Consider the following 20,459-nt stretch of genomic DNA (forward strand, 5'->3'; position numbering starts at 1 on the left):
CAGGGAAAAACATTAGACTGATAACATCCTGCTGTCTGCCATCAGCCAGAGAGTCTATATTCACCACTAAAGAAAGAGAAAATCTTTAAGTTGGATTTTCTGGATAAAATACGGGACGTTACATCCTTTGTGTCCAGAAAGACAGAAGGCTCATTGGTTCAACCAGTCAGTAATTTATGTATTTATTTATGTACAAATATCGATTTCTGAGAGCTAATTTTGCATTTACTTACTTCATAAACATGTTCTCTCAAGTCTGTGCACCTGTAAGGCCACACAGTGTCTGAGAGGAGTTGTTTATTTACTATTAGGGATTTTTTTGGGGGAAAGTATAATTTCAGTAGCAACCCAGACTCTTTCTCAAGGTTTGTTCATAATATTTGATTATTTCCTCACTGTCTGTAAGTTGTTTTTATGAACCGTATGTCAGAATCAGAATCAGACATACTTTAATAATCCCAGAGGGAAATTACTTAAATATGTGTACTTAAGTATGTGGTAACCTTCACAGTTTTTCCACAGTCTCTAAGTTAGTAGACTAGTCAGCATGAAGCATCAGGCCGTGTGTTATGATCTTTCTTTTCTGTCATTAATAAAGTGCAGAATGAATTAATTACCATCCACTTGTTTTATTTATCTGGATTGCATAGTTGAATACTTTTTTCCTACAACACAGCCTTTAATTATCAGTTTTTCAAACAGTCTGCAGGAAAGTGACTTTACTTCTTCACTGATGTATTCTATTGGGTACAAAGACACGAAATGTAAAAGTTTCCAGCTGCAGAATGCATGATTTTGTGTAAAACAAGTTAACAATGCAATATTAACTAACATTGTAGATCCGAATTTCAAGTTTGTGAACAGAAACCCCACAGTCTAGTGCACTTAAATTTAAGTGTAAGTTTTATTGAAAGAGTTTGATAAACATTTGAACTGATCTGATCTCTTCGTCACAACATCAAACATGGTGGGTAGTTTCAGTGCAGTGAAGCTTCATTTAATTTAAAATAACTTGTAGCTTAACTCACTAATTTTTATAAGTAGCTTGCCCAACACTGGCCTTTAGATATCTGGGGTCTCTGGTCTCCTCTGTGTCAGGCCTGGGCTCTACAGTTTGGGTCTGGGGCCACTCACGCCTAGTATTGAGCATATTCTCCTTCTGAAGAAGACTCATTAACCCTTTAAACACAAGCAAATGCATGCATACACCTTTCATAGGTTTCCATTAAGCTACTGATAAACATTTGTACTAAAGCCATTCTGTATGTATATATATATATATATATATATATATATATATATATATACATATATATATATATATACATACCTCCTTTTTTGTGGTAAGTTGTGTTTTGGTTTGGTTCTCATCTCAATTCTGAAAAATTGAATACTGTACATAAGTGATGTTAGACGCCAGGGCTGTGAGATTCTGAAAGTCTACCAAGGACTTTTACAACAGGACTAATACCAAATGTTTCTCACTGTTGGGTGAAGCAAATTTAACATTGTTTCTGGTGTTCTTCGTCTTGCAGTCATTTCAATGAACACTATTATAATTTGATATTACTCTTAAAGCACCATCAGAAGATAACTTTTGGCCTTCAATGCAAGTCTAAATTCTGACATATAGAGGTTTATTGTTTAAGATAGGTATCTAATGAAAACATAAGTGATATTAGTTTAAGAGACTACATGTATCTGTTTTTAATTTTATAAATCTGTGTTGTAGATTTGACCTCAAACTAAGAATGACGAAGCGAGACGGTACCTTTCACTTAGTCGAACTTTAGTGAATAACAGAAGGAAACATACAGCATTTGCCTGTTTGGCTAGGTTCCACCATGTTACATCAGTCATGTAACAAGCTAACATTTTTTTCTCTTGCTCCCAGAGCATCATGGGCAATGAAGTCCACATCAATATAGCCCCAAATCAAATATATTGCTGTCTCACATTTAACCATGTTTAACATATGAACTGTGTTAGCAATATTTATTTTAACCTACATTTTAACTCAATATCTTTTAATTTGTTATGAAACAAAAAAAATCTCAACAATCTGTTGCAGTTCAGATATTAAAAGGAGTCAAAATCAAAGGCAGACTGAAACATTTTGTTTAATCTGGATTTTGAGACTTGTCAACTGCAATGAAACATAACGCCTTATACCATTTGAGTCTGAGTCTTGTCAGAGAAATCTAGCATGAAAGGAATGAATGTAGCTGCAGTAAAGAATTAGACAATACTGAGTGGAAACAAATGGGATCAATTGTCAACTGATAAAGTGGGTGAGGAGTAAATCTTCTGAGGAGATTCGGAAACTGACCGACCTTCCTGTCCTCAATATTGTCCAAGCTGTCCATACAAGCCAACACTCCAGTCTCATAATCCACCACAAAGTGGACTCTGGTGTTAATGGAGGTCAGAGCAGCTTTAGCAAATAGCCGTTTTCTTTGTAGTATTATTTTTTTAAACTGTTCTGTACATGCTGTTGGAATGATTTGATGCAAATAAGTTAAGATCACAATTCAATTTGGGTTATTTACATCTCACCAATGTATGTCATCTCAACGCACTTCACAGAGACAATACAGTCAGATTGGTTAAAAGTTCCTCTTAAAGAAACCCAGCTGACTGCATCAGGTCTTTGACTTGCAAGACATGCTCCTCCTGTGTGACCTTGCACCATGATTTTTCACTTGCATTTTGTCATTGACTTATCAGCAATTCCCCACACAAAGCACAGATGCAGCCACAGTGGAGATAGAGGGAAAAAATCCTTTTAAGAGGAAGAAATAACTGTTTCGGATGAGGTATAAGAAAGTTATGAGAAAGGCAGAGCTACAGTTTTTCCTTTTATGCCAGCTTGTTTTCTTGTGCCAGAGTAGAGGGTACACTACAAAAGGTCCAGTAAACAAACAGTTTTGTTGCTGAATGTCTCAAATGGCAACTGAGTTGGCCTAGTGGTTAATAGCATTGCGCTTGTGCTCTAAGAAGGTTGCAAGTACCTGGTTTGATCCCCACAGCCTCCACTCTGGGTTCCTGAGCAAAACCCTTAACCTCACACTGCTCCCCGGGTGGCACATGATGGCAGCCCACTGCTTTCCAAACCATCCCAAAGGGATGGTTTAAATGCAGAGAATGAACTTCCTCATTGTGGGACGATAAAGGGGTTTCACATACATGTTGGTAAGAACCTTTCAAACTGTATTAAAATCTGTCATCTCATTGTGGTGGGATCACAGCAAGTTTGCAAAATTTTATTATCCTGTAAATGCACTGAACGCTGCAGCGGTCTTCACTATTCACCAAATTGTGCACTGCTTTGTTCTCATCCTAACCACTGGTTCACGCCTGGTACCCTTTATTTAATAAAGAAACACCCAAAATGGTCACAGAATTCAATTCAATTCAATTCAGTTTATTTATATAGCGCTAAATTCACAACACATGTCATCTCAAGGCACTTTACAGTTCAACCAGATCATACAGTCAAATTGATACAAAGTTTTTGTATCACAGAAAAAATTTCAATCTGACAAATAGTGAGAGGGGAGAGACAGGTCTTCTTTTGAGCAAGTATTTTTGCATTGGTTATAGCTGACAACATTTTGCATAAGACAGGCTTCTCAGTGGTGTAGTGGAAAGCACTGCTGCCTTACAGCAAGAAGGTTCCACGTTCAATTCCCAGTCCCAGGTCTTTCTTTATGGAGTTTGCATGTTCTCCCTGAGCATGTGTGGGTTCTCTCTGGGTACTCTGGCTTCCTCCCACAGTCCAAAACCATTACCTGTTAGGTTAATTGGGGTCTCTAGATTCTCCTTAGGTGCTAATGAATGATTGTTTTTCCTCTCACCTGTAGACAGCTGGAGATGGGCACCAGCACCCCTCGCTACCCCAGCAGGTATAAGCGTGAAAAGCACAACCTTTGGTGCCTTCCTTGGTACTTGGTTACCTCGATACACACCGACTGAGGCACGTGGGAGGAACGCTGGTGATGGGTAAAATAATTTGGATAAAGTGGCATATATAATATATCACAGAAGAAGAAAATGAGCTTATTGCAATCTTAAAATGGAATTATCACTTCTTTATGTTTTGGAAGATCTTTTATTTATATTCTAAATTTGTTTAAGTATTTTGCTATGTACATGTTAAAACATTGAGGCCTGAAGTTAAAAAACGTGGATTCACGACACTGTGATTTTGGTACAAAATGGATTTTAAATTTAGCACCGGTGTTCTGTTAGATGAGCATACCCGGTCAGACCAGCATACCCATAGTAAATACCCACTTATCCCTTTAATTTTGTATGAAAAATAAACTTTAAACTACCTCAAGTCATGTACAAAAAAACTATTTATTACATACTTTTGGGTGTTTTTGAAGCATATGGCGATCTGACCCTAAATACAGGTGCTGGTCATAAAATTAGAATATCATGAAAAAGTAGATTGATTTCAGTAATTCCATTTAAAAAGTGAAACTTGTATATTATATTCATACATTACATACAAACTCATATATTTCAGATGTTTATTTTGTTTAATTTTGATGATTACAAATGACAACAAATGAAAATCTCAAATTCATCATATCAGAAAATTAGAATATTGTGAAAAGGTTCAAAATTGATGGCCCCTGGTGCCACACTCTAATCAGCTAATTAACTCAAACCACCTGCAAAAGCCTTTAAATGGTCTTTCAGTCTAGTTCTATAGGCTACACAATCATGGGGAAGACTGCTGACTTGACAGTTGTCCAAAAGACGACCATCGACACCTTGCACAAGGAGGGCAAGACACAAAAGGTCATCGCTAAAGAGGCTGGCTGTTCACAGAGCTCAGTGTCCAAGCACATTAATAGAGAGGCGAAGGGAAGGAAAAGATGTGGTCGAAAAAAGTGTACAAGCAAGAGAGATAACCGCACCCTGGAGAGGATTGTGAAACAAAACCCATTCAAAAATGTGGGGGAGATTCACAAAGAGTGGACTGCAGCTGGAGTGAGTGCTTCAAGAACCACCACACACAGACGTATGAAAGACATGGGTTTCTGCTGTCGCATTCCTTGTGTCAAGCCACTCTTGAACCACAGACAGCGTCAGAAGCGTCTTGCCTGGGCTAAAGAGAAACAGGACTGGACTGCTGGTGAGTGGTCCAAAGTCATGTTCTCTGATGAAAGTAAATTTTGCATTTCCTTTGGAAATCAAGGTCCCAGAGTCTGGAGGAAAAGAAGAGAGGCACTTCATCCACGTTGCTTGAAGTCCAGTGTAAAGTTTCCACAGTCAGTGATGGTTTGGGGTGCCATGTCATCTGCTGGTGTTGGTCCATTGTGTTTTCTGAGGTCCAGGGTCAACGCAGCCACATACCAGGAAGTTTTAGAGCACTTCATGCTTCCTGCAGCTGACCAACTTTTTGGAGATGCAGATTTCATTTTCCAACAGGACTTGGCACCTGCACACAGTGCCAAAGCTACCAGTACCTGGTTGAAGGACCATGGTATCCCTGTTCTTAATTGGCCAGCAAACTCTCCTGACCTTAACCCCATAGAAAATCTATGGGGTATTGTGAAGAAGAAGATGCAATACACCAGACCCAACAATTCAGAAGAGCTAAAAGCCACTATTAGAGCAACCTGGGCTATCATAACACCTGAGCAGTGCCACAGACTGATCGACTCCATGCCACGCCGCATTGCTGCAGTAATACAGGCCAAAGGAGGCCCAACTAAATACTGAGTGCTGTACATGCTCATACTTTTCATGTTCATACTTTTCAGTTGGCCAACATTTCTATAAATCCTTTGTTTTTATTGGTCTTCAGTAATATTCTAATTTTCTGATATGATGAATTTGAGATTTTCATTTGTTGTCATTTGTAATCATCAAAATTAAACAAAATAAACATCTGAAATATATGAGTTTGTATGTAATGTATGAATATAATATACAAGTTTCACTTTTTAAATGGAATTACTGAAATCAATCTACTTTTTCATGATATTCTAATTTTATGACCAGCACCTGTATTTTTGTACATGCCTAAAGGGATACACGCCTGTCAAGGTAGTTTAAAGTCTATTTTTCGTACAAAACTAAAGGGATAAACACAAATCTGACGTCTTGCGCATGCGTGGCTATGGGTATGCTGATCCGACAGATTATCAGTTTTGTTCTTTTTGTCTTGAGAATTTCTGCAGAATAAGACTATTGATCTATAGATCAACACATATATATGTTTAAAATACTAACCATGTTTTCGTTGCATATTTGTATGGCATCAAAAGGAGAACCAGAATGTATTTTTTTTACTTAAACACGATATTTTAAAAAAACTGATGAGCCTCTGCTTCTAACCGTTCCTTCACTTTTCTAATATTCTGAAGACCTTGTCTGTAAAATGTCACATCTTATTATGGTCTTCCAGAACAACCAACCCATGGTGCAATTTGGAAGTTCAGACATGAGTTTTGTTGTTGGAGTCCAATTCCAGCAGAGAGTTCCTCACATAACAGAGAATGTCTTGGGATCATTAGAAGGAACATCTGCTTTTAATGAACCTTATCTGAAAATAGCCCCAGCAGAAATCCAACTTAGACATTTAAATGTGCACAGAATGGTGTGCTATTCAGGTCAGTACAGAGTCAGTTACAAGCTAACTTATGCTTATTCCAAACTCTTGAAGATAAACAATTCTCAAAATCAATCCCGAACTGTGATATCATTGCATTTTTTATTGATCATGGTTTTGAACCATTTTTCATTTCTTCTAAATTTTGTACATATTAGTTCAGTTTATTTGTTGTGTTAAATCACAGTTAGTCGGGCGTGTGTCCACGGAGCAATAAATGACATTACCGATCCCTTGATATCAAGGAATTTTCAGGACTCTGGCCTCCTATGTGTCTGCCCTGGGCTGTTTGGGGTGGGTCTGGGCCCCCCCACACCTGCAATTGAACACATATTAGTCTTTTAAACCTTAAATTATAACCCACAGTTATGCAAATACGCCCCAGTTGTTTGGATCATAGTGTCCAGGGATACACAGTTACACTGCAAAAAATGGAAATCTAAATAACAAATTTTTTTTTTTAAATAAGTCATTTGTTCTTGAATGCAGGAGGTAAAGTGAGGCACTTTTCAAATGGAACAAGATAATTTACATAAAAAAAAATTGCATTGTTTGTTTTATTTCAAGTGCATATTATCTAATCTTTTTTAGAGTAAAAATAGTAATTCCAACAGCAAATCATCTTATATACCTGCTCAAATTAAGGGGAGATTTAACTTGAAATGTTTACTTATTTCTAGATTTTTTTTGCAGTGTATGTTTAATATTTAGCTGTAGCCTGAACAATATATAACTCTGAAGGCCAGGGTGTAATTTTCTTCATAGGTCTTGCTTATTTTTTTTTTACACATGTATTTATTGGAAAAATCCTTCCTTCATAGTATTTGGTGTGTTTTCTTCCTCTTTTCCTACTTTTTTTTCTGGTGAGGAAACAGACTTTAGGATTCATTCTGTACCTTCTGTTTTAGATCCTTCTTTTTTTTCTTCTCTCTCCTTTACCCTCTCACTCTTCCCTCAATTCTTATAACCTTTTTCTTCTGTCTCCTCTATTTCCATCTCTATGTCCATTGCATATATTTTGGTATTTTTTTTTTTCATTTTTCCCAAAAGCCATCTATTATGAGATGAAATACAAGTGGAACTTTATGAAAACCACAATAATGGTCTGTTATCAGGCACTGGGAAATCAATTGTCAGTGCTATATTTGTGTTTATAGAACAAATGTGGTGTTTCCCATTAAAATTAGCTAAATCTGAATCTGTCAGCTGAATGCCACATACTTAACCATTTCATAAAGAAGGGAGGAACCCAATTGGATCGTCCAGCTGTATTTTGGTTCTATTTTAAATAAAGAGATTCAGTAACAGAAGGCAGACATGTTTTTAAGAGCTTGCATAAACCTGAAGCTCTCTTTCAGTGTCCAGACTGGATGAAATTAACACAGAGGAGTCCAACTATGCAGATACAGATGAAGCATCAGTAAAACATTCATGAATCAAACAGAGACAGCAGTAACACAATCAGCAGGTCCATGTTTCTCAAAGATCAAACTGAAAGCAAGAGAAGATGCATAAAAACATCACAGCAGGAAGAAGCCATAGAAATCCAGATACATGTTCTATGTTTTTGGTTAAAATAAATATCTCATAGCCAAATTCAGTGATACAGAGAAACAAGAAGAGGCTGCAGGAGATAAAAAAAAAAAAGCTAAAGCTAGAAAAGAGAAATTATGGCATCATTGAATTGAATCCACGTGTTTGATTATCCAGAAGTTAAGTGTTTGTGCTCCAAAAAGTAAAAGACCGTGATGACTAAGAATCTTCAGCATATATCCAAAACAAACTATGTCAGGATCATAGCTCTTTCAAAGTTTCTGATAACTGTGGAGAAGAAAAAAGTATCAGATAATAAGCATCACTTTATTCAACCCTCCCTAAAGGCACCCTGTGGAAATGTAACTATTTTTTTTAGCAAATTAGCATTTTTCTGTTTGTGTTACAAACTGAGCAGCAAAAGCGCGATGCACATGCACAAGGGCAATAAAATACACACTTCTGTTGACTGTAGGAGCTTTAAAGAAAACTATTGAGGACACAAGAAAGGTGGGAAAAGTCTTATTTCATTCTTAACACAGAGGGATGCACGATGCACAAAAAAACCCATAATGTACCAATAAATATGAAATAATTGCACTGCAACGCAACACAGACACAACCAGAATGAGAAAAAATAATTCATCAGCCAAAACAGAACGAATCTGATCATTGTGAGATGAACAAGAGTAATTCAGAATATCTGCTTTTGGCTGTATGACTGGGCTCCACAGATAAGAATGTTTAAATCAGGAGTCAAAGCATAAATGGCACATTTATCTTCAAACGCTTGGTTGATTTGTTTAATCGGCTGCTCATTCACTCTAAAGTCTGTCTCTGAGCGCCGCATTAGATCATAGTTAGTAGAAGAACTTCATTCAGTCAGTCTTCACCCGCTGTTCCGATGTGATGTCACATGATGATGTCATAGAGTCTGCCGACCCGGCCGAGCCAGTCGCGCAGTGACTGCCGGACCCGTGCATCTGTCACGTGACAGGAGAGCTGGCTGAGGCAGGGGTAGAGCGCCGGCTGAAGAGCCAGGAAGGTGGAGTCTGAGAGCAGGAGGACCTGATTGAGGACAGTTAAGACCATGTTGGTCCACGCCTGCAGAGGGAGAAGGTTTCAAGGTCAGAACAGGATCTAAATCTAACAACACGACTTCTGGCAAAGAGCTGAAGAAAACAAACATCCATCTGGGAAACATATAAGCCTTTAGGAGGAAATATTGTTTGGCAACAACAATGAGATCTATGAACATAACTTTCAATTTCTGATCAAGAACATTTGAAATAGATAAAATAACTTTAGCTGGATCCCAAATATTTGCTCCATCCTCTCTTATCCTGAAGATGATCCAACTATTCATTTCCTAATATACCTCAAGTAGAAATATATTAATGATTTCATTAAGCTGGACTTTAAGCTAATGCTTAATGAATAAAAAATAAAATTTGTAAGTTACTGTAGAAGCAGTTTTATTGTCTTATATCAGATCAGAATCAGAATATATCCTTAGACGTGGCCCTATACTTACTTAGCAAAAAACAGTACATGCTGAAGGTCAAGTATGAGTCTTAGCAATAATAAAGTCCCTAATGCCTTATTCATACGCAATTAGATGATGTATGAGAAGGTTTGGCATAAACAGAGAACATCTGTATAAATATTCCTCCGAGTGTCAAATTGACCGCTGGCGTCGACCAGCATACGTGAATTCCAGTAAGCTTTCGACATGATATTCCTGTACATGTGCAATTACGTAATGCAATGTGGAAACTATAAATGCCGCCTAGAATGGACTGAAGGTTAGGGGATAACAGAATTGTGACAATGCAGTGCTGAATGTATGAAGTGTTTTAAGACAGCTGTATGAATTCGGTTTGTAATTAAATGTGTCCTCCTCCGGATGATAAAATGGTGTGAATCGTGGCCTTCTTTCTGTCATAAGGGAATTCTACCAATGAGCTTCCATATTACCAAATGTGCATTTTAGTTTTTCCATTTCAAGGACTAAGTATTCAGAGATCAAAGAGGGGGGAGTTATGTAGGAAGTTTGATGTCACAGAGAATAAAGATGAGTTCGCTTCTGCTTAGTAGCTCAGAGGAGATTTTTTTAGAGCAAACAAATTAAATATTCTTCAATGGCTGATCTCATCCCTAAAGCCGATAGAGTTAGAGTGGCTCAGGTTATCCTGAGCTATCTCTATAGTTCTGCTGCTATAGGCTTAGACTGCTGGAGGACATAGGGACCCCTTTTTCATCATTCTGCTTCATTCTCTCTCTATTCTCCCACTCTGCAGAATCTGTTAGTTCAATCTCTAACGTTCTGCTCTCTCTGCTTTTTCTCATAGTAGCTTCATCTGGTCTGTTCCTGTTTGGCTGTGACTCCATCCTGGAGAGAAATATCAGCTGTGCTGCTGCCATCAACACCTTTGTTTCTAGATGTTGGAGCTTGGCCTGTTTTCCAGTGTAGTCCTGTTTCTCTGACTGTGACTAACTGGATGTGCTCTCTTCATCCTCTGACATGGGAGCTGGCTCAGAGCTCGTCTGCCTGGCTGTGTGTTTCCTGGACGGGGCCGCCTGTGGAGCTGGTTGACAGTTGCCTTTTGTATCTATGCTTCTCTTTCTATGTCTGCTTCTGTCTCCTTGAACCCCAGTTGGCCTCAGCAGATGGCCGCTCACACTGAGCCTGGTTCTGCTGGAGGTTTCTTCCTGTTCAAAGGGAGTTTTTCCTCTCCACTGTCGCTACAAGCATGCTTAGTGTGAGGGATTGCTGAAGAGTCAATGAGTCGATGCAATCAGCTGGTTTTCCTTAGATAGAAAACTTTGAATCAATCTGACTGGATGATCTGGTGAACTGGAAAGTGACCTGAGATGACATGATGTGAAGTGGAGCTATAGAAATAAACCAAATAGAATATTTAGTGTTGGTCTTCATTCACCTCACATGCTCCATTATGAACCACTTTAGTAAGAAAGACACAAAACAAGCATCAACTGAGGACAGCTGCAGTAAAAGCCCAAAGTCCATGAGCTCCAGACTTCAGGCTTTCATTGTCTGCAAATGATTCTCAGCAGAATATTGCAAAGTAACATTTTACTTGGGATCATGTTTATTTCTTTGTTCACTTTTGAGTCCCTGAAACAAGGAGTATTTATATAAAAATAGCTATAATTCTGGCCTGTTTAATATAAATATATATAGCTATATTTTTTTAACCCCTTTAATTAACAGCTTGCTCTGTAATTCCATTGTAGTTGTTTCATCTTAAATGCATTGCAGAGGCACACAGAGCTTATATCATGACCCTTGCATTACTTTCCAAATGCTTAAGGGCTTAACTGCATGTTCAGCATTGATTTATGCCACACTGTTGAAGGAGTCAATTAAAACTCTGATAAAAGCAATGCAATATTAAACAGAACATTTGGATAATTGGTATTTTAGTTTTTATACATCCGGCTGATATTAGACATGAAGGGGCATAAAACCCAGAAAGCAGACTGACTTTGTTATCATCTAATGATCTATCATCTAATGATCTATCATCTAATGATCTGCATTAAAACTCTGTAATAAATTCATCCTAATGAAAGTCTGTATGAAGGTAAATATCAGGCCAGTGGATCATTTCTTTATATAATTACTGTAGTTTTTAAGGGCCGTCTTTCCTTCCCACCTCTTCCCGTCAAAAGGGAGTTTTTGCTCTCCACTGTCGCTACAAGCATGCTTACGTCTTTCCTCCCCACCTGTATCTGGGCCTCGGAGTCCCTCAGGGAGATGCTGTGGGAGCTGATGGTGGATCCTGAACGAGGTCTCTTCTCCTGCCTTAGCACTTCGGGCCCTGCACTGACAGAGTGCCTGAGCGGGGGCCCCTGCTGGTCAACCAGCTGCTGGGGTCTCTGCAGCTCCACCGGGCCTCTCCTGTCTCCTCCCGCAGCTCCTCCCGTTGCCGCTCGGCTCTGCTCCTTCATGAACAGGTTGATGTGGGTTTGCTGCACCTGCTGCTGCGGCTGCTTCCTGCGTTTGTACTCCATCATGAGTTTGTTGATGGTTTTGTCTGTTGCGATGGTGTACAGTTTGTTTCCTGCATTTTCCCACCATTCCTTCCTCCTACCAGGCGCGGTGCTGCTGGGAATTCCTCCTACGGAGCTTCCTGTGATGCCAGAGTCTCTCCTTTCTGCTGCGGTCTGGAAGTGGTGCGGCAGGCTGCCTGTGAAGCTGTGAGAAGCAGAGATAACTGAGAGTTTGAATGATAGCTAGTCTGAAGAAGGATCAACGATCTTTGTCATTAAGGCAGAATAAAGAACAGACCTGAATCTGGGACTGGGTGTTGGCGTTTCTCCAGGTGAAGCTGCACTGGGATCTACTCCCTGACACCGAACACTCCCCTCCTCTGAGGGCGTCCCCCTGGCTGAGAACCCCCCAGCTGACGTCGGTGTGGAGGTCTCCGATTGGAACAGAGGCAGGAAGAAAACATGGTCGCCTCCTCCTGCTCCTCTCAGCAGGGGTGTTTCCTCCAGTGTGCTCTCCAGGTCCCGGTGCATCTGGATGTAACTGTTGCAAAGATCCATGCAAACTTTGTAGAGACGTCGAACCAGCCAGGCCCAGTCGGCTCCCCCTACAGGCTGGATGCTGAGTGACGGGACGGGAGCCTGCCACTGGTGGCGCTTCTCACGGCCGCGAGGCGGACTCACCTGCCAGAAATAATACAACAGCTCCAAATAAACATTTTTTTTAGGTTTTGCACATGTGGCGACAGCTGTCAATGTTTTTTTTTTTTTTGCTTGTCAAACCCTGGATTCTAACGTTTTAGTTTAACTTCGATGTCCCTAACAAGACAGGCATTGTTTGTGACCTCCCTGTGTGTGAACTGGTGAATTGCAAATCACAGTAATCATGTTGGCGTGCAATGCAATGCCTGGAACATCATCATTTCAGGAGGTTTGGCTTGTTAAGTGTGGTGTTCAAAGGATCTCTAAAATCATCATCATTATTGTTATCATCATCTTTATTTGTATAATTCTAAAGTAAAGTGCTGAACGTAGCTAGAAAATAATACAAATAAAATATGGCATTAAAATATGAAATAAGGCAATAATATGAATTTGTTTAAGCTAAATAAACTAAATAAGCTTTCCCATCTGCTACCGGCCTTATCAACAAGGCCAAGACACTGGACAATGTTTCTCTCCCCCATTCAGGATTTCTGTGTTACATTAACGCACAGTCTACTGTGTGTATATAGCTTCTGTGTATATATATATATATATATATATATATATATATATATATATATATATATATATATATATATATATATATATATATATATATATATATATATATATATACGACTCTGTTTCCATGTATGGTTAATAAAACTATTCCTTATTTGTGCACATTAATTATGTTTCTGATAAAAATCCTTTCTTTAAAATGCCATCAGAACGCTGATAATATTAAGTGTGTCTCAGCCCCCCCCTTCAGTGTCCACCATATTGGATCAGTCCATTTGCTGCACATGTTCAGAAAGGTCCAAACAGACAGCAGCAAACCATTTGAAAACAAACCATGCAAAGAGCAGTGTTGCCAACTTAGCGCTTTAGTCGCTATATTTAGCCACTTTTCAGACCCCTCTAGCACTTTGATTTCTAAAAAGCTCCTAGCGCCAAATCTAGAGACTTTTTTCTGCTACTGGAGACTTTGCAACAATAAACGGGTCCTTCTCAAAATATTAGCACATTGCGATAAAGTTCATTATTTTCCATAATGTAGTGATAAAACATTAACATTCATATATTTTAGATTCATTGCACACTAACTGAAATATTTCAGGTCTTAATATGGATCATTCTGGCATACAGCTCATGAAAACCCAAGATTCCTGTCTGACAAATTTAGCATATTTCATCCAACCAATAAAAGAAAATTGTTCTTAATACAAAAAAGTCCCCCTCAAATAATTATGTACAGTTATGCACTCAATACTTGATAGGAAATTTGGGTTTGCATGATTGTTAATCCTGATATAAAAAGACATAAAAAGAAAAGGTTCACTCAAATTTAATGCCAGACAGTAAAGAAAAAGTTTAGAAAGATAAGGTTTTAGAGTTCTGCTAAAGAGGCTCCAGATTTTCTACTTATTCTGCCTCTATTATTTTCCCACATTTGTGAAATAATGTTATCCAAACCCTTCATCCACTCATTCATCCTTTTTAATTTGTTTAATATCCCTGCCTGCACGAAATGTCTGATCTTTCATAACTATAGCATTTCATATACGAACACATTAGGAGCAGATTTTATTCATTTTATCCTACAGTAGCAGCCGTTCAGCTGAATCCCCTCCAACTTCCAGCCACAAGCCCTCTCCTGTGCCTGTATTTTTTTTTTACTTTGACTCCACTGAATTACAGGGTCTGACCAAGAGAAGCTGCTTCTCTTTAGACCTAAATGTCCACAAATCAACACAGAAAGACTATTTTAGATGTTTAAAAAGGAAAGTGGGGAAATTTCCAATGGCTACAACTTTTAATCGAAATGTTCATAATGACTGAAACATTTTTGATCATTTATATCAAAGTGAGCACATTTGTTTTTTATGTTAAACATCGATGTGGAACATCTAAAATTATGTGAGGCGCCCATTTGAACTACATTTGAACTTCTCTTAATGAGTCAGAAACTTTAAAAAGTTGAAGAAACTACAGCAGGGATGGGATGAAAAAAGGCTGCAGGTCATTAAGAGCAAACTGGACCCACTGAATGATCAATATTGGAAAATGGCAGCAGTGTTTAAGGGGGGTTTTCTTCTCCATTGTCGCTACAAGCATGCTTAGTGTGAGGGATTGCTGAAGAGTCAATGAAATTTGAAACAATTTAACTGGATGATCTGGTGAACTGGAAAGTGCCCTGAGATGACTTGTGTTGCTAATTGGCGCTATAGAAATAAACTGAGTTTAATCTAATTTAAGGCAGCAATCAGTGGATGATCTAATTAAGCCAGGGGAGCCAATCAGGATTCATGTCTGCATCACCTGTGCTGTTTCTTCAAAGATATCTTCATCCTCTGAGGAAGCAGATCCAGGGTGGGAGGAGTCAGAGCTGCCCTCCTCTTCTTCATACAGAATCCTCTTCACCTGGAAATCAAACATTTTTTTAAGTACAATATTAAATTTTTGTTTTCTTTTTTATTACATCCTTGTTAGTAGATGTTTAGGATAAAAACTAGAGTTAAACATCAATAGGAAGTTATTATGGTGTTAATATGTGACGTAGAAATGAACACAAAGCTGTTTGGATTATTAATATCTTAATGTATTTGTGTTAATCTGTTATTTTACCATCCAAACAAAGGAAATACCTTCATGTCTTTCATTAAACCTACCAAACACAAGGAGAAACATCTGTCATACTGCTGATCAATAAATATATCTGTGTGGTTTATTATTTAAAATCTGCAGGAAAAATATGCGCTTATAGAAAGAAATGCATGAAAAACGTGGAGAACATTGTTATTTTCTATTCTTTAATGAAAGAAAAAGTCACAATGACCACAGAAATAACTTAAATCTGATGATATCTGATAGTTTTTATTTATTATTATTTTTTTTTAGTTATTGCTGTGAAACTTGTGGGTTTTCCTTTCATCAAAAGAGGGTCCCAACAATTTTGTCCACATGATTTTAACATTTTACCCAAACAATGCATTCATATGGTCTATAAAACATTAAGTAAATATGATCACTGAACCATCTTCTAAATAGAGGAATGGTGAGAATTCAACAAATCAAAGTTGCCACTCATCAGATTACTTCCCCACATTGACAGAAATGACTCCAATAGTCCAAATCCTTTGGTTACATAACATTATAAGGTGAATGTCTGCCATGTGGCTCATTAGGCTGAGCTGCAGTATGTTCCTATAATCTGCAGTAAAGAGCCATAGATCTCTAAAAGACCTTTCTAGAATAAACACTTATTCTAAACACAGGAAGTATGATGATGGACCAATTTATTACATCATTTTATTCAGTCTCAAAAAACAATGTGTACAAAAATCTAGCCAAAAGAAAAAAATTAAATAATATTTTTATCCATCCATCCATTTTCCGCAACGCTTTATCCCTGCTGGGGTTGGGAGGGGTGCTGGTGTCTGTCTCCAGCTGTCTATGGACGAGAGGCGGGACACCTGGACATGTCTCCAGTCCATCACAGGGCAACACAGAGACAAACAGGACAAACAACTATTCACCAACATACTCACACCTGACAAGAATTTAGAGAAGCCAATTAACCCAACAGTCATGTTTTTGGACTGTGGGGAAGAGGCTGGAGTACCCGGAGAGAACCCATGCATGCTCAGGGAGAACATGCAAACTCCATGCAGAAAGACCCCTGACCGGGAATCGAACCTGAAACTTTATTGCTGCAAGACAGCAGCAGTGCTACCCACTTCTCCACTGTGCAACACATTATATAACATTTTTAATTGTCTTTATTTCAGTTTGATTTGACTTGCATCACAATTAATTACAGGGTTTATACATGAATGAGTAACTGTTATTTAATGCTTTTTAATGCTCTTAGAAATAATCTTAATCTCATCAAGAAATACCCATGACTTATGTATATATATATCTCTATACACACATCTTCACCATGGACAGGCTGTTCCTCATTTTCCTGCCACTTTGGTTCAAATTAGCATTTCCCCCCCAATTCTATGGCCTTTTCTCCTCCTCAAGCTTCTTTTCCGGAGCATTTTAATGCCACGATTATCAAATTTAATGAATTTTAATGCCAATTAAGGCCTTAATTTTAAAAATAATAATTTAATGACTTTTAATTATTTATAATGACCCACAGAAACCCTGAATTAATGAAGAGTTTAATTCAGTTTACAGTTGTTGTTTTTTTTTGTCTTGACTATTTAGAACACAAAATATTAAAACCCACCTAGCTGACCTGGTCAGGCTCAAACCTGTAGTGCTGGTGGGATTAAAATCTTTAAATTTACTACAAATTAATAAAAGAATAAATAAATAAAAGGCAGAAAACGTCTTAATAACAGCTATTTTCCAATAGCGGCTTCAGCTAAGCAGGGACCATAAAACAGATTACACTAAAATATTAGACCAAATGTTAAAATGAAACAGTTATCATCGGCGTATTGGTGTGGATACATTTCCAAATAAATCAACGCTGAGACCGCGGGCTGATTTCGCTGACTGGTTCCCACCTGCTGCGGCGTCATGGTCTCCGCTTGGCTCAGTGTGGCGCACAGCAGAGCCTGGAAGTACAAGTTAAAGCTCATCGCTGACTGACGGTAAAGGTTTGCTGCTCCACAAACACCCGACACCTTCATCAGCAGGTACTTCAGCCCCGGCCGGGTGTCAAAGTCCCGAGAAGTCCTGTGAAACGGACATTAAGACACATTAAGCAGATGCTGTCACAGAACGGCAGGATACTTTCTGCCTGACGGACCTGTAAGAGTCCAGCAGCAGGTCCAGGATGATGGCTAAATTCGTCATGGAAATGTAGCGCAGGAAGCCAGCGGTGGGTCTGCTGGGGTCGGAGGTCACAGGTGTCACCCGCTCGTTGCCTTCGGGCTGCTTGACGAACTCCTCAAGCAGGATGTCGTAGAGGTTCTGGAGCAGGACCTGGTGGGAAAGGAGGCTCACCACGATGGTCCGAAACGGGATCCTAGATGTGGCGAGATACATTTGCATTACAAGCATTATTTTAAGTATGACAAATATGCTAATGAAGATTCTCAGTCCTCCAGGTCATAGTCAAAAAAGTCCAAAAATAGTAGTGTTGCACCGATACTGATACCAGTATCGGGAGGGGCCCCGATCCAGCACTAAAATGGGGTTATCGGTATCGAGGAGTACCAACAAATAGGGCATTGTTACCATTCTGAGAGCCAAAGGTTTCTTCAACTATTGTCACCCATTCCAGGTAGGCAATAAAAAGTTCTACTGGATTCACTTTGTTTTAGTCTTTTTCCTGCTTCACAAAGGAAGGCAGCAGCTTGACATGAAGCCATGATGGCGATTATTTTACATCCAGGTAAGATGCAGTTCTTCATATATACACACACATCAATTTCAAACAGATGGTATCGATATGGTTCAGTATCGGCCAATAATGCACAGCCAGGTATCAGGCCAAAAATTGGCATTGGCGCAACAGTAAAAAAATAGTCCAAAAAATATTTGCATCCGCAACCCCTTTACAGGGGAAAAGCCAGGCCAACAATTCCCTTTAATGACCCCCCCACTTTCAGATGCATAGACAGTTATTGGGCATTGCAGGCTAACTTTCCAAAGGGGTGCACAAGTTCGGCCGTTTCAATTTGCATGTTTTTGAAACATAAAATAAGACTTTGTTGGGCTATAAAGCAACTCAATGCTTTTTCTGGCATTTTTTTATTTAAAAAGCTTGCTGGATGGAAAGTGAAACGTCTTCAAACTATGAAACAAATCCATTGGATTGTGTTTTTTTTACTTTCTTTGGAAAACTATGAAGTACACATTTTTCATACCGTCCCATGACACAGACGCATCTAATCTATTGAAGCCTGTTGGATTTCTAAGCGTTGTGCAGCTTTATTGGTGACGGACGGAGTGTCATTGTGAACGTGCTACAGATGGCTGCTACATGTGAACATCTGTCACTCTAATAAATCTGACAGATAGAGAGACAGAGATGTCAGAAAACAGACTTACCCAATTTTCCTGCAGCACGGCGGCAGAAACAGAAGCATAAAGTTCATGAGATTCATTTAGCAACACAGCCTGGAAAATACTGGGATTTGGATTTAAGAAGAGAAACTCGGAGAGAAAGTCTGAGTCAGAGAGAATCTTAGTGAGGAGCAGAAAAGAACTTGAGTTTGGAGATTAAAAACATGCATCTGTCAGTGTGTTTGTGGTCCACCTCTTCTGTGCATGTCCGTTAGACTGCTGGTCAGCCGGCAGCTCGATGATGAGCACACAGGACTGAGCGTGCTCGAAGCCGTCCTTGTTGTTGGGCGTCTTTGGAGAGCACTGAGTGTCTAACATGAAGACCTGCAGCAAACAGAGAGCACTGAGTGCCTAACATGAAGACCTGCAGCAAACGGAGAGCACTGAGTGTCTAACATGAAGACCTGCAGCAAACGGAGAGCACTGAGTGTCTAACATGAAGACCTGCAGCAAACAGAGAGCACTGAGTGTCTAACATGAAGACCTGCAGCAAACAGAGAGCACTGAGTGTCTAACATGAAGACCTGCAGCAAACAGAGAGAACTGAGTGCCTAACATGAAGACCTGCAGCAAACAGAGAGCACTGAGTGTCTAACATGAAGACCTGCAGCAAACAGAGAGAACTGAGTGCCTAACATGAAGACCTGCAGCAAACAGAGAGAACTGAGTGCCTAACATGAAGACCTGCAGCAAACAGAGAGCACTGAGTGTCTAACATGAAGACCTGCAGCAAACAGAGAGAACTGAGTGCCTAACATGAAGACCTGCAGCAAACAGAGAGAACTGAGTGTCTAACATGAAGACCTGCAGCAAACAGAGAGCACTGAGTGTCTAACATGAAGACCTGCAGCAAACAGAGAGCATTGAGTGTCTAACATGAAGACCTGCAGCAAACAGAGAGCACTGAGTGTCTAACATGAAGACCTGCAGCAAACAGAGAGCACTGAGTGTCTAACATGAAGACCTGCAGCAAACAGAGAGCACTGAGTGTCTAACATGAAGACCTGCAGCAAACAGAGATAACTGAGTGTCTAACATGAAGACCTGCAGCAAACAGAGAGAACTGAGTGTCTAACATGAAGACCTGCAGCAAACAGAGAGCACTGAGTGTCTAACATGAAGACCTGCAGCAAACAGAGAGCACTGAGTGCCTAACATGAAGACCTGCAGCAAACGGAGAGCACTGAGTGCCTAACATGAAGACCTGCAGCAAACAGAGAGCACTGAGTGTCTAACATGAAGACCTGCAGCAAGCAGAGAGCACTGAGTGCCTAACATGAAGACCTGCAGCAAACAGAGAGCACTGAGTGTCTAACATGAAGACCTGCAGCAAGCAGAGAGCACTGAGTGCCTAACATGAAGACCTGCAGCAAACAGAGAGCACTGAGTGTCTAACATGAAGACCTGCAGCAAACAGAGAGCACTGAGTGTCTAACATGAAGACCTGCAGCAAACGGAGAGCACTGAGTGTCTAACATGAAGACCTGCAGCAAACAGAGAGCACTGAGTGTCTAACATGAAGACCTGCAGCAAACAGAGAGCA

General features: G+C 39.4%; 1 protein-coding gene across 3 annotated transcripts in view; it reads right to left on the reverse strand.

The window, feature by feature from the left end:
- Nucleotides 1–7,884: 7,884 nt before the first annotated feature.
- Nucleotides 7,885–20,459, reverse strand: part of arfgef3 (ARFGEF family member 3) — an 85,860-nt gene continuing 73,285 nt past the window's right edge. The window contains exons 35-42 of one of the 3 annotated variants that reach the window (XM_038268601.1): nucleotides 19,110–19,240; nucleotides 18,902–18,910; nucleotides 17,655–17,873; nucleotides 17,410–17,581; nucleotides 15,206–15,307; nucleotides 12,480–12,862; nucleotides 11,915–12,386; nucleotides 7,885–9,268 (exon numbers count right to left, since the gene is read on the reverse strand). In XM_038268601.1, coding sequence (XP_038124529.1) covers nucleotides 9,077–9,268; nucleotides 11,915–12,386; nucleotides 12,480–12,862; nucleotides 15,206–15,307; nucleotides 17,410–17,581; nucleotides 17,655–17,873; nucleotides 18,902–18,910; nucleotides 19,110–19,240 — 1,680 coding nt within the window. In that variant the 3' untranslated portion in view covers nucleotides 7,885–9,076. Of the gene's footprint in view, nucleotides 9,269–11,914; nucleotides 12,387–12,479; nucleotides 12,863–15,205; nucleotides 15,308–15,531; nucleotides 15,552–17,409; nucleotides 17,582–17,654; nucleotides 17,874–18,901; nucleotides 18,911–19,109; nucleotides 19,241–20,459 lie in introns of those variants that run through there. The other 2 variants (XM_038268602.1, XM_038268603.1) reach the window with 2 other exon arrangements.

Source organism: Cyprinodon tularosa, unplaced genomic scaffold, assembly GCF_016077235.1.
Source record: "Cyprinodon tularosa strain WSP-4 unplaced genomic scaffold, ASM1607723v1 ctg704, whole genome shotgun sequence".
NCBI lineage: Eukaryota > Metazoa > Chordata > Actinopteri > Cyprinodontiformes > Cyprinodontidae > Cyprinodon > Cyprinodon tularosa.